This window comes from Saccopteryx bilineata, chromosome 4 (genome assembly GCF_036850765.1).
Source record: "Saccopteryx bilineata isolate mSacBil1 chromosome 4, mSacBil1_pri_phased_curated, whole genome shotgun sequence".
Lineage (NCBI taxonomy): Eukaryota > Metazoa > Chordata > Mammalia > Chiroptera > Emballonuridae > Saccopteryx > Saccopteryx bilineata.
Genome location: NC_089493.1, coordinates 196,136,454 through 196,150,813, shown reverse-complemented (window position 1 = coordinate 196,150,813; position 14,360 = coordinate 196,136,454). Strand labels below are relative to the sequence as shown.

The window sequence follows — 14,360 nt, the reverse complement described above, 5'->3', positions numbered from 1 at the left end:
TGAGTGGGGCGGGGGACCCAGAGCAAGTCAGGAAGAGCCAGCCCGCAGCCCTCACTCCTGCTGGGCACCCCTGCACCCAGAGCAGGACAGGGGTCTGAAAGGGCCCTGGAGTGGGAACAGCGACTCTGCCTCCCGCACACTCCCAAGCTCAGTTACGTCATCTCGGTCTCATCTTACGTCATCTCCTAGCAAGCTCCGAGAGTGGCTGGGGGCCCACACCAGAGCCCAGTACTTGTGGACACGCAGGGCTACAACACACACACATGGCTATCGTGTGGAACAAATGAGACTCACAGTTCACATTAGGTCAACTTTGCCTCAGATCTCTAAACCAGGGGATTCTGAGAATGGCATTCCAGTTCTCGAAGCAAGAGCTGGGATGCACAGGACACAGCATAAGTGACCGTCCCCTCCCCAGGCATGGGCTCTGCGGAAGCCCAGGCTGAGCCAACACGGCAGGAAAACACTGAGGCTCACATGGCCTGCTCTGCCCTCTGGAAGGCCGGGGTCATGCTTGCCAGGCTTGGAGGAGGGGGGAGAGGGAGGGCAGCACAGAGCCTGGCAGAGAAGTCCTGGAAGGCTCCCCTCAAATCTATCTCATTTCCTGTCATGGGAAACCTTCTGGGGGGGAGTGGAAGTCTGCAAGAGATAGGACTAACTCCACTGCCCATGGCTCGATGGCCAAGATCAAACCGCAGTGGCTAGACTGACCCAGGTAAACAGTTCAGCTCCTCCCTCGAGCTTCCACTGCCACGTCTGTGAAATGGGAACAACGCTGTGGGATTAAACCAGGCCGGGCCTGGAATCCCTCGGCTCCAGCCCTCAGTACAAACTGAGTGATCACCATGTACCGCGGGGACAATGACACATCTCAGTGCCCCTCTGGTCACGGCCTCTCAGACAGACCAGCTAATTTAATTGACCTATGATGAGCGACCACTTCCTTGCCAACCAGAGCCCTCCTAGAGCTGAGGTCTATTGTCACCCTGCATTCTGCATAGTTTCTGGGAAACAACGCGGTTGTTCAAGATCAGATCTGTCAGATGTTCAAAGGTCTCAAGGTATTGAAGGCTTGCCTTTGAAACACTGGGCTCTCACCAGAGTACCCTTCGGCCCACGGCCGGATTCAGTGGGATCCGCAGGCCACTGGCCTCTCAGTAAGAGCCTGAGGTGGGTTCTCCAAGGCCATGGGGCTTTCCCTCCTCTCGCTCTGGACTGGCCCTGCCACGCTGCCCCAAAGGGGCCTACTGTGACCTCTCGGTAGGGTGCCATCCCCTCCTCTGAGCACACCTCTCTAGCTCCTCCCTCCCAGCCCCTACAATCCAGGTGGATGCAAAGGGACCTTTCCAAACTGAAAGTCGGACCCCTCCCCTGTGCCGGCTGAACGTGCATACACAGCGCCGCTGACGGCACATGACTCAGAGAGCTGAGTCCTGAGGAAGAGGCCGGAGCAGAATTCAGGGATCACAGCCTCCTCCCACCCGCCCCCTCTCGGCCAACTGCAGCTTCCCCGAGCCCCCGCACTCCTCCTGCTGGCTCCGGCCCTGCGACCGCAGCGTCCCCGGGCCTCTGCTCTGCCCTGGGTCTCATCACGTCACACGGTCCGCGAGCAAGCCCCCACCCAAGCCTCTCAGCTCCTGGAGGGCAGGCCTGCATCTGGTTCAGCTGGGCACGTGCACGGTAGGTGTGCAAACGCTTCCCAGTGAGAGGCCCCGCTCTCTCTTCCCCTCTGCTGCCTGCAGGCCTCTGGAGGGCCGGCGAGGGCCACAGGGCAGCACCAGGCCCCTCACCTGAGGTCCTTCAGCCGCCTGCAGTGCTTCAGCATGTCCGAGAGGGCAGACATGTACACCACCTTCCCCATCATGCCCAGGTTAGCCAGCGAGAGGGACTGGAGCTGTTGGCACTGCAGGCCGATGCTGACCAGCCCGGAGCCCGTCAGAATGCTGGGCAGCTGGGCCAGCGTCAGGTTCCTCAGGAAGGCCAGCTGGCTGATGGCAGCCACCTCTGAGTCCCCCACATTCTGTGCCCGGCTGCAGGGCGGGAGGGAGTTGCGGATGGCAGGCTCGTTGCGTGGCATGGCGGAGGAGAAGTTGGACCCGATCAGCTCGAGGCGTTCCAGGAACGGCAGGCTCTTCAGCAGAGACCAGAACACAGAGGAGGGCTGGGGGCCCGCCTGCCCCGGGAAGGGGCCGGGACACGTCTGCACCCCAATGCGGACCTTCTTGCCAAAGCCACAGGGCACGGCATGCATGGCGGGCTGGGCGGGCTCGCGGTCGGCACGCGGTGCTGAGTCAGACACAGAGCAGACGGGCAAGGACAGGGAGCGCAGGTGGCGCAGCCGGGCCAGCAGCTGGCACAGGTGCCGGCCCGGGCCCTCAGAGCTGTGGTGGTGGGCAGCCGAGAGGTTGAGGTGCCGGAGGTTGCAGCAGGCCACCACCAGCGTCTCCAGGATGCCGCTGTCGATGTCGTCCTCCGCCTTGCGCAGCAGGGAGTCGGGGGACAGGCAGTGGACGCAGCCGCTGAGGTTCAGGCTCGCCAGGCTGCGGAGGTCCTTGCCGCCGTTGATGACACGCTGGATGAGGTGGCCGCCGGACAGGGTGCAGCGACTGAAGCTGAAGTAGAAGGGGTTGTTGAATTTCATGTGCTGCAGCAGGGACGAGCCGTTGAGCCAGGACTTGGGCAGCTGCAGGGCGTCCAGTGCGACGTTGCGGGCCATGGAGTCAAGGAGGTTCTTGGTGGCCCCGCTCTCGGCGAAACTGCCGGGCACGGAGATGAGGAAGGCGTGCAGGTTCTCGGGCGTGCGGTCGCTGAGCACGGCCAGGTAGAGCCGCACCACCTCCTGGTTGATGTAGCCGGGCGCCAGGCGGGCATAGAAGACCCGCAGGTTCTGGTAGTGCGGCACATTGCTCTGGCCCACCATGAGCTGGCCCGACAGGATGGCGCCCTCACGCGTGCGGTCCAGGATCTCGAAGTAGAGCAGCAGCTTCTCGAGGCTGGTGCAGCAGGGCACCACGCCGTACGACGGCGTGAACAGTGTCTGCTTGAGCTCCCGCACGCGGCTCAGTGTGGCCTTGCACTCGCCGCTCAGCTGGCCGGCGTCGAAGCCGGGGCTCACGTCAATGGCCAGGGAGCGAAGCTGCTGCAGGGCCGACAGCATCTTGGAGAGGCGCAGGGAGGTCAGGTGGCAGCCCGAGAGGTTGACCTTCACCAGGCTGCGGCAGCGGGCCACGTGCTCGATGGTGGTGCCCGACAGCCAGTAGCAGCCGGCCATGTTGAGCTGCTGGATCTCCCGGCCGACCTCCTTGACAAGCTGCTTCACCTTGTCCTCGCTCACCTGCAGGACAGGGTGGGGCGGGGACGAGAAGGACAGAGGATGAAGACACCGGGGGTCTCCCTCCCTGTCACCCCTCGGATCACCTCACGCCCATACCATCAGGGTGCACGAGGACCTGAGAGGCCCCACCCTCAGGCTGAGGAGGGATACGGGGAGAGCTGGCCCTCCTCTCCCTCCCCACATGCTCACCTGAGGCCAGAAGTCAAGAGGCCCCGCCAGTGGGAATGTGAAGTGGGGCAGCTGCTGTGGAAAAGTTCGGTGGCTCCTCAAAAAGCTCATGGAGTCACCACGTGATGACCCAGCAGTCCCACTCCTGGGGGCACGTCCACAGGACTCAAACAAATACTGCACCCAGGTTCACAGCAGCGTTGGCCACAGCGGCCAAAATGGGCAAGCAGCCCGTCAACACACGGATAACGAACAAAATGGGGTCCCTCCGCACAACAGAGTGCTACTTAGCCTCGGAAAGGAACGGAGTTCTGACACCTGCTACACATGGCTGAAACTTGGGGACACTGTGCTCAAAGAAGACAGCTGTAAAAGATCACACATTTAGGATTCCATGTACGTGAAATATCCAAACAGGTAAAAATACAAACAGAAAGTAGAACAGAAGCTACCCAGGGTTGGGGAAAAGGGCAATGGAGAGTTACTGCCTAATGGCTCCAGAGTTTCCATTCAAGGTGATGGAAGTTTGGAAACAGTGGTGAGGGCTGCACAGCACTGTGAGAGTATTTAACACTACAGAACTGCATGCTTAAAAATGGTCAGGTGGCCCTGGCCGGTTGGCTCAATGGTAGAGCGTCTGCCTGGCATGTGGAAGTCCCAGGTTCGATTCCCGGCCAGGGCACACAGGAGAAGCGCCCATCTGCTTCTCCAGCCCTCCCCCTCTCCTTCCTCTCTGTCTCTCTCTTCCCCTCCTGCAGCCAAGGCTCCATTGGAGCAAAAGATGGCCCGGGCGCTGGGGATGGCTCCTTGGCCTCTGCCCCAGGCGCTAGAATGGCTCTGGTCACGACATAGCGATGCCCCAGATGGGCAGAGCATCGCCCCCTGGTGGGCGTGCCGGTGGATCCCGGTCGGGCGCATACGGGAGTCTGTCTGACTGCCTCCCCGTTTCCAGCTTCAGAAAAATACAAAAAAAAAAAAAGGTCAGGACGGGCCTGACCTGTGGTGGCGCAGTGGATAAAGCATCGACCTGCATTGCTGAGGTCACTGGTTCAAAACCCTAGGCTTGCCTGGTCAAGGCCCATAGGGGAGTTGGTGCTTCCTGTTCCTCCCTGTTCTATCTCTTTCCTTTCTCTTTCTCTCTCTCTCTCTAAAAGTGAATAAAATCTAAAAAAATGAAAATTTTAAAAAAAGGTCAGGACGGTACATTTTATGTCACATGGGGTATTTTTAATCCCACGACGGAGTCCTGCGCTGGGAGCTGGCTTTGGCTCTTGCTTTCCTTCGCGTCATAAGCATTTTCGCACCATTAGCTATTCCTCAGAAGCCTGGCCTGGCCTGCTCGGGTGAGCCATGACATGCCCCATTAGGGGCTCGGCGGCCGGCTGCCCACAGCCGGTGTTCAGACAACACTGCATTGAGCATCTGTGTATGTCACGCTTGGGCATCTAACAACTTCTCTAAGGTCAATGCCCACACATGAAAGCGCACAGGTAAAGGACATGCACATTGCACACCTGCAGACCCACTCTGCCGTGGCACCATGCCAGGGCGCCGCCCCTTCCTCCACAAGAAAGAACCCTCGTGGGCAAGGGGTCTGACCTGGTGCTCTGGGGAGTGAGCCCAGCCCTCCCTGCCCTGCCCTCCCAGGGAGGAGCACAGCGCGCCCCTGCGGAGCTCTGGAGCCGCCTCGCTCTGGCTTCCCAAGGCATCGCTTCCCAACTAGTAGCAACAATTAGTTGCCCCACAGTCTCCTACAATTGGAGTCAAGGTCAAGGTCTCTGTTTAGATCTGTCATCAACTGACTTTCAACAAAGGTTGCAAGGCAACGCAAGAGGACAGGATCACCTTTTCAAGAATGGTGTCGGAGCAACTGGATGCCAAAAAGTGAGCCTCACCCCTCCCCTCACACCACACAGCCAGATTCACACAGCACAGATCACAAGCATAACCATTAAGAGCTAAAACTGCCTGGCCAGGCCTGGCGCAGTGGATAAAGCGTCAGACTGGGATGTGGAGGACCCAGGTTTGAAACCTCGAGGTCACCATCTTGAGCCCGGGCTCATCTGGTTTGAGCAAAGCTCACCAGCTTGGACCCAAGGTTGCTGGCTCGAGCAAGGGGTTACTCGGTCTGCTGTAGCCTCCCGGTCAAGGCACATATGAGAAAGCAATCAATGAACAACTAAGGTGTCACAACGAAAAACTGATGATTAATGCTTCTCATCTCTCTCTGTTCCTGTCTGTCTGTCCCTGTCTATCCCTCTCTCTCTCTGTCTCTGGGGGGGGGAGAGAGAAAAAGAAAAGAAACTGCGATACATATACACAATGGAATATTACTTAACAAAAAAGAATGAAATCTGGCCTTTTCTGACACTCAGATGGACCGCAAGGGCATGAGGCCGAGTGGAGAAAGTCGGAGAGAGACCAATACTCTCTGATCTTACTTCCCTGGATCAAGTCCCCACACCTGTTGTGGGGTCTGCAACTCCACTCCTGGGGGTCCACTGCAACATAAGTCTCCCCCTTAGCCTGAGGCCCTCCCAGAACAGTGTCCCCGATACCTGCGCCCCCTCCCAGACAGTGTCCCCGATACCTGCGCCCCCTCCCAGAACAGTGTCCCCGATACCTGCGCCCCCTCCCAGACAGTGTCCCCGATACCTGCGCCCCCTCCCAGAACAGTGTCCCCGATACCTGCGCCCCCTCCCAGAACAGTGTCCCCGATACCTGCGCCCCCTCCCAGAACAGTGTCCCCGATACCTGCGCCCCCTCCCAGAACAGTGTCCCCGATACCTGCGCCCCCTCCCAGAACAGTGTCCCCGATACCTGCGCCCCCTCCCAGAACAGTGTCCCCGATACCTGCGCCCCCTCCCAGAACAGTGTCCCCGATACCTGCGCCCCGTCCCAGACAGTGTCCCCGATACCTGCGCCCCCTCCCAGACAGTGTCCCCGATACCTGCGCCCCCTCCCAGACAGTGTCCCCGATACCTGCGCCCCCTCCCAGAACAGTGTCCCCGATACCTGCGCCCCCTCCCAGACAGTGTCCCGATACCTGCGCCCCCTCCCCAGTGGCACATTCCCTGCACCTCGCGGCCCCTCGTTCTGCCACGTGGTATCTTGGAGGCTGTCCCAGACAGGCCTCCCGTCATGAGGGACATAGAGCCCCTCTGCACAGGTAGGCGTTTTGGCGGTTCCCTATCTCCTGCCCCCACACGCGGGCCAGCGACCCACGCCCACGCCTTACCTCGTAGTTCTTCTGCAGCAGCACGGTGTGGGTAAGGCTCTTGTCCAGGCAGAGCTCGGCGAGTTTCCGGCAGGTGCGCCGGACGTTCACAACCAGGTCTGTGCTGGGGACGTGGCTCAGGATGTGCAGGAGGATCTCGTCAGAGAAGCCCAGCAGGTGGGCATTGCCCGCCATCGCAGCGGCTGCAGGGGCAGCATCACCATCACTGGACATGTCCTGAAAATACAGGGGCACCAAATTCCCACAGGCTCCCTCAGGGCAGCCCTCAGCCTGGCCTCCCCAGCCAGGGAGAAAAGAAAAGAAGCCCTCACCACAGTCCATGAAAAGAAGGTACTTCTGGCCCTGGCCAGTTGGCTCAGCGGTAGAGCGTCGGCCTGGCGTGCGGGGGGGACCCAGGTTCGATTCCCGGCCAGGGCACATAGGAGAAGCGCCCATTTGCTTCTCCACCCCCCCCCCTTCCTCTTTGTCTCTCTCTTCCCCTCCCGCAGCCAAGGCTCCATTGGAGCAAAGATGGCCTGGGCGCTGGGGATGGCTCCTTGGCCTCTGCCCCAAGCGCTAGAGTGGCTCTGGTCTCGGCAGAGCAACGCCCCGGAGGGGCAGAGCATCGCCCCCTGGTGGGCAGAGCATCGCCCCTGGTGGGCGTGCCAGGTGGATCCCAGTCGGGCGCATGCGGGAGTCTGTCTGACTGTCTCTCCGTTTCCAGCTAGAAGAAAAAAGGAGGAGGAGGAGGAGGAGGAGGAGGAGGAGGAGGAGGAGGAGGAAAGAAAAAAAAAGGAAAGAAAAGAAGGTACTTTTATTAAAATCCTTAGCTGCAGCCTGACCAGGTGGTTTCGCAGTGGTTCAAGCGTTGGACTGGGATGCGGAGGACCCAGGTTCAAGACCCCGAGGTCGCCAAAAAGCTCACCAGCTTGGACCCAGGGTCCCTGGCTCGAGCAAGAGGTCACTCGGTCTGCTGAAGGCTCACGGTCAAGGCACATATGAGAAAGCAATCAATGAACAACTAAGACGTCGCAACGAAAAACTGATGATTGATATTTCTCATCTCTCTCCGTTCCTGTCTGTCTGTCCCAGTCTATCTCTCTCTCTGACTCTCTCTGTCCCTGTAAAAATGTTAAAATAAATAAATAAAACCTTAGCTGCAGAGCAAGAACCCATGGCATTCTTTTAAAGTTCTTTTTGAGCCCTGGCCAGTGGTGCAGTGGACAGAGCGACATCCTGGAGCGCTGAGGTTGCCAGTTCAATCCCAGGGTCTTCGGCTGGATCCCGAGGGCACTGACTTAATCTCGAGGTCACTGGTTCAAGCCCCAGTCAGGGCACATAGGAGAAGCAATCAATGAATGCACAACTAAGTGGAACAATTAGTTGATGCTTTTCTCTCTCCCAACCCCTTTTCTCTCTCTCAAATCAATGAGGGAAAAGCAAACCTCTTCTCGATTTGTACACCAGGGTCTCTCTTCCAAAACAATAGATTCAAAGTGTAATTCCAAATATTTTTTGAAATTTCAGAGATTTTTCCTGCTAAAGATTTTTGGTCAGGCCCTGGCCGGTTGGCTCAGTGGTAGAGCGTCAGCCTGGAGTGCAGGAGTCCCGGGTTCGATTCCCAGCCAGGGCAGACAGGAGAAGCACCCATCTGCTTCTCCAGCCCTCCCCCTCTCCTTCCTCTCTGTCTCTCTCTTCCCCTCCCGCAGCCAAGGCTCCATTGGAGCAAAGTTGGCTCGGGCACTGCAGACGGCTCTGGGGCCTCTGTCTCAGGCGCTAGAATGGCTCTGGTTGCAACAGAGCAACACCCCAGATGGACGGAGCATCACTCCCTGGTGGGCATGCCGGGTGGATCCCGGTCGGGGGCATGCGGGAGTCTGTCTGCCTCCCCGTTTCCAGCTTCAGAAGAATACAAAAAAAAAAAGATCTTTGGCCTGACCAGGCGGTGGCGCAGTGGATAGAGCGTCGGACTGGGATGCAGAGGACCCAGGTTTGAGACCCCGAGGTCGCCAGTTTGAGTGCAGGCTCATCTGGTTTGAGCAAAAGCCCACCAGCTTGAACCCAAGGTCACTGGCTCCAGCAAGGGGTTACTTGGTCTGCTGAAGGCCTGTGGTCAAGGCACATATGAGAAAGCAATCAATGAACAACTAAGGTGTTACAACTAAGGTGTTGCAACGCGCAATGGAAAACTAATGATTGATGCTTCTCATCTCTCTCCGTTCCTGTCTGTCTGTCCCTGTCTATCCCTCTCTCTGACTCATTCCCCATCTCTGTAAAAAATAAATTGGCCCTGGCCGGTTGGCTCAGCGGTAGAGCGTCGGCCTGGCGTGCGGGGGACCTAGGTTCGATTCCCGGCCAGGGCACATAGGAGAAGCGCCCTTTTGCTCTCCACCCCCTCCCCTTCCTCTCTGCCTCTCTCTTCCCCTCCCGCAGCCTAGGCTCCATTGGAGCAAAGGTGGCCCGGGTGCCGGGGATGGCTCCTTGGCCTCTGCCCCAGGCGCTAGAGTGGCTCTGGTCGCAGCAGAGCGACGCCCCGGAGGGGCAGAGCATCGCCCCCTGGTGGGCAGAGTGTCGCCCCTGGTGGGCGTGCAGGGTGGATCCCGGTCGGGTGCATGCAGGAGTCTGTCTGACTGTCTCTCCCTGTTTCCAGCTTCAGAAAAATACAAAAAAAAAATAAATAAAAATAATAATAATTAATTAATTTTTTTAAAAAAAGATCTTTGGTCAAGTCTGACACATATTAGACTCCACTTATCACCATTGTCCAAGGTTCTCCGTCTGTGAGACCTGCTGTCCCCCACTGTCCCTCAAACATCAAGGTGTACTGTAACCCTCAGGCAGGAGAATTCTACAGAAACAACAACAGTTGGTGGTGATAACAGGGTCTTCACCCACCAGGCAGCTGTGACGGTAGACCAGTCACTGTAGGTACACAATCCTCAGAGCCACGTGGCCCTGGCTGGGCAGCAGAGCCGGCTAGAGCATCGTCCCTAAACGCTGCAGGTTCGATCCCCAAAGAACATGCATGAAGCAACCAGTAAATGCGTAACTAAATGGAACAAATTAATATTTCTTTCTCTCCCCCTCCCTTCCTCTCTCTCTCTCTCAAATCAATAAAACAAAGTTAGAATTAAGAAAATAAATAAACGAAAGAACTGTGTGGGGCAATAGCTCTTTCCAGCACTATCATTAGGACAAGTAAAACAAGAAGGACTGTCACGGAGAATGAAACTGTAAAGTCCTTACAAACCAAAAACCGCACCGACTGGACCGGTGACATTTTTTAAAGGTTAAAGATAAGTAATTAATCATGGGGACCTCACAATTTATCTCCGCTTGTCACATATCTGGTTAGAAACTCCTGTGGCCTGACCAGGCTGTGGCGCAGTGGATAGAGTGTCGACTGGGATGCGGAGGACCCAGGTTCGAGACCCCGAGGTCGCCAGCTTGAGCGCGAGCTCATCTGGTTTGAGCAAAGTTCACCAGCTTGGACCCAAGGTTGCTGGCTCCAGCAAGGGGTTACTCGGTCTGCTGAAGGCCCACGGTCAAGGCACATATGAGAAAGCAATCAATGAACAACTAAAGCAGTGGTTCTCAACCTGTGGGTCGTGACCCCGGCAGGGGTCGAACGACCAAAACACAGGGGTCGCCTAAAGCCATCGGAAAATACATATTTTATTTAAAAATGTATTATATAATAAATATGTATTTTCCGATAGCTTTAGGCGACCCCTGTGTTTGGGGTAGAACGACCCACAGGTTGAGAACCACTAAACTAAAGTGTCACAACGCGCAACGAAAAACTAATGATTGATGCTTCTCATTTCTCCGTTCCTGTCTGTCCCTGTCTATCCCTCTCTGACTCTCTCTCTGTCACTGTAAAAAAAAGAAAGAGCCCTGGCCGGTTGGCTCAGCGGTAGAGCGTCGGCCTAGCGTGCGGAGGACCTGGGTTCGATTCCCGGCCAGGGCACACAGGAGAAGCACACATTTGCTTCTCCACGCCTCCACCACGCTTTCCTCTCTGTCTCTCTCTTCCCCTCCCGCAGCCAAGGCTCCATTGGAGCAGAGATGGCCCGGGCGCTGGGGATGGCTCTGTGGCCTCTGCCTCAGGCGCTAGAGTGGCTCTGGTCGCAACATGGCGACACCCAGGATGGGCAGAGCATCGCCCCCTGGTGGGCAGAGCATCGCCCCTGGTGGGCGTGCCGGGTGGATCCCGGTCGGGCGTATGCAGGAGTCTGACTGTCTCTCCCTGTTTCCAGCTTCAGATAAATGAAAAAAAAAAAAAAAAAAAAGAAAGAAAGAAACTCGTGTGGGTACTTCCAGTGAGATGTCCACGCACTCTGTTGTGCTTCTGTAGATATCTGCACAGTGTTTCTTCCCCAGCGTGGGCCTTCCGTCCTCCTGCAATGCCTTTTTGAGGCACACAACCGAGAGGGAAGAGCTCTCAACCTACGTGACTGTGACACAGAACCCCCAAATCAGGGCGAAGGGAACTCGGATCCTCTAAGGGGAGCCCATGGGGGACGGAATCCATGTTTCCCCAACACTTCCCCTCAGGGAACCTCCTGCTGCTCAAACATCTGAGGGGTGCCACTTGGACTCTCCCAGGAGCCTGCCCAGAATGATCTTTCCTGCCTTGTCCAGAGATTCCGCCTATAAGCCCCGCCCTCAGCCTATGTTTTCTGTACATATTTTTGTAGATGGAAGCGTTGAGGCTGGGAAAGCCCTGCTGCCGCCGCCGCCATGGCAACCGTGAAGTCTGGGGAGGAAGAGCCTGCCTGCACCCCACTGCAGGCGCTGTGGTGTTCCGCCCTCTGTCCTGACAGGACCTGCGCCTGCCGAGCCCTCGCCAGGCTGGGGAGGGTTTCCAGGAATAAGTCCCACCTGCTCAACAGCAGGGCCTTCCCACGTTCTTTTCTTCCTAACAGGCAGCAGCCAGACCCTGGCCAGGTGGCTCAGTGCATGAAGCCTCAGCCCTGCACACCGAGGTCATGGGTTCAAACCCTGGTCAGGACCCGAGAGAAGCAACAGTGAGTGCACACTAAATGGAACAACTAAGTAGAACAGCCAAGTTGGTGCTTCCTTCTCCCTCTTTCTCTCCCTTCCTCTCTCTCTCTCTCAAATCAATGGGGGAAAAAATAAAAAATAAAGAGGTGCCAGACGTGCCTTCACTGCCCTCTTTCCACTTGACCTGCCCTCACTCCCAGCTTCCTACTCCCACAGTTTACATTTGCAGGAAGCAAACATTAGACCCAAGTCCATAGCTGCCTTAGGTTGCTGTATTCTGTCCAGTGCTTTGGGCCATAAGTGAGTTTCCTTGGAAATTTCCCAGATCCAATCACCAGAGATCACCCAGGCACCTGTTAAAGATCAGACTCCCAGACCCCACCATAGACCTAAGGACTCCATCTCCAGGCAGAGGCTCCAACAGGGACAGTCCTCCTCAGACAAGCTTGGTAAACAGGGCTCTGGCACCAAGAGGGCCAGGGGACAGGATGGAAGGGCCTGACCTTGACACCTCCTGATCCCCAGCCTGCAGATTTAACAAAGTAAGAATGCCACTGCAGAGTGACAAGAACACAGGACAAAACACTGTAGAAAACTCCAATTCACATAATTTTCAGTTATACTACTAATATTAAATTTCTCTAAAAACCACCTAGAAATTACAAGGGGGGGGGGACCTGACCGGGCGGTGGTTCAGTGGATAGAACATCAGACTGGGACGCAGAGGACCCAGGTTCGAAAGCCTGAGGTCACCTGCTCATCTGGTTTGAGCAAGGCTCACCAGCTTGAGCTCAAGGTCGCTGGCTTGAGCAAGGGGTCACTCAGTCTGTTGTAGCCCTACCCCCACCCCCCCACACCTGTTAAGGCACATATAAGAAATCAGTCAATGAACAACTAAGGAGCCACAATGAAGAATTGATGCTTCTCATCTCTCTCCCTTTATGTCTGTCTGTCCCTATCTGTCCCTCTCTCTGTCTCTGTCACACACACACACACACACACACACACATACACACACACAAAGCCAAGAACTAAGTCCCCGCAGTCAGGGCACAGACAAGAAGCAATCATACAACTAAGTGGAACAACTAAGTGAAACAATGAATTGATGCTTTTCTCTCTCTCTTGCCCCCTCCCTCTCTCTCAAATCAATGAGGGGGGAAAAAAATACCAAAGTACCAGACACCGGACACCCCACCTCACCCCCTGCCTCAAGTACACACGCACCTGACCAGAATCTGCTAACAGAGCCAGGTTATACCCTCGGACTGTTCCTCAGGGAGCTGCAGCTTCCCTGCCCTTCAACCCACCACCGGTCTGCAAGTGGGCCCCCCACACCCTCCCCCTCCATCAAGGAGCCACAGGGACCACTTCCAAGCCAAACTCACTTCAAATTGAGTGGACCTGTCAGCTACTCCCAACCACCTCCCGCAGCCCCAAGGCCCATTGACACTCCTGTCCCCCAGCCCCAGGCAAGCCGCTACGACCCGGAGAGGAGCTCCCGGTCCTGGAAAACAGACATAAACACACGCAGGTACACAGAAACTTCGGCGGAGAGAGCAACAGAAGGGAAGCGGGGCCCAGACCCCCCACACACACCCTGGCCTGCAAAGAAAACACCTCGCCATTCTTTACAGGGAGTGGGTGCGATTCTCCAGGGAACCCAGATTGGTGGAGCGTTGGGGAAGGAATTCCAGGGTCACCCCCAAGTCCCCCAGGGGACGTGGCTTTTCCTTTACTACCTAACCCCCAAGTCCCACAGAAAGCAGCAGGCTCAGGGAAAAAAAAGAAAAAAGAAAAAGTGGGCTGGATTGAAATGGAGCATTCAGACATAGAGGGTGGGGTGCCCAGTGGTTAAGGAGGGAGCACGGGAGAAAGAAAGGCCGAGGAGGCCTGGAGGAGCCTGGAAACCGGGCGGAGAGGCGGGGACACCTCGGGCGAACAGGAACGCGGGGCTGGAAAAGGCACGGACACCCGAGCACGCAGAGCTGGCGCCTTCGGATACCTGGGCGAAGGCCTGGAGGGCGGGACGGGGCGAGGCCCGGGTCAGGATGGGAGAGACGGGGGCGAGGCCGAGTTGGGGGTCGAGGCGGAAAGGACCAAACCGGGCCCGGGTCGGGCCGGGAAGGACGGAGCGGGATAGGAGGCGGGATGAAAAGGATGCAGGGGAACCGGAGGCAGGATGGGAAAGAGCCAGCGAGGGAAGAGCGGAAAGAGGCGCTGGCCCTACCTCTCCGGAGTTAGCCATGTCGGAGGGGAACCAAGCCGCGGCCGCTGGAGCCGTAGACCCAGGGCCTCTCGCGGAGCGGACCAGAGATGCTCAAAGCCGGCGCGTCCTCGGCTCCACAGAGATCCCGGCAGGGGGCGGGGCCTCCCACCAGTTCCGGCGCTCTCCGACACGCACTTCCGCTCGCCCGCCGACTTGCCCTGCGTGGCTGCCATGTTGGGTGCGGCGGCGGGGCGTGGGGTGCTCGTAGGAGGAGGCGACTTGAGTGATCCTCTCTGACCCTCTGACCCTCTCTCTCTCTCTCTCTCTCTGTCTCTCTCTCTCTCTCTCTCCCCCCTCTCTCTTTCTCTCATTGATTTTGAGAGAAAGAATTACCAACGTCTTCAGTCCCATCATTGGTTGTCTCC

The 14,360-nt window shown here is 57.2% G+C and overlaps 1 protein-coding gene across 2 annotated transcripts in view; it reads right to left on the bottom strand.

Annotated features, from left to right (window-relative positions):
• Positions 1-14,096, bottom strand: part of FBXL18 (F-box and leucine rich repeat protein 18) — a 34,499-nt gene extending 20,403 nt beyond the window's left edge. The window contains exons 1-3 of one of the 2 annotated variants that reach the window (XM_066273441.1): positions 13,957-14,096; positions 6,741-6,956; positions 1,791-3,334 (exon numbers count right to left, since the gene is read on the bottom strand). In XM_066273441.1, coding sequence (XP_066129538.1) covers positions 1,791-3,334; positions 6,741-6,956; positions 13,957-13,974 — 1,778 coding nt within the window. In that variant the 5' untranslated portion in view covers positions 13,975-14,096. Of the gene's footprint in view, positions 1-1,790; positions 3,335-3,523; positions 3,742-6,740; positions 6,957-13,956 lie in introns of those variants that run through there. The other variant, XM_066273442.1, reaches the window with a different exon arrangement.
• Positions 14,097-14,360: the final 264 nt, after the last annotated feature.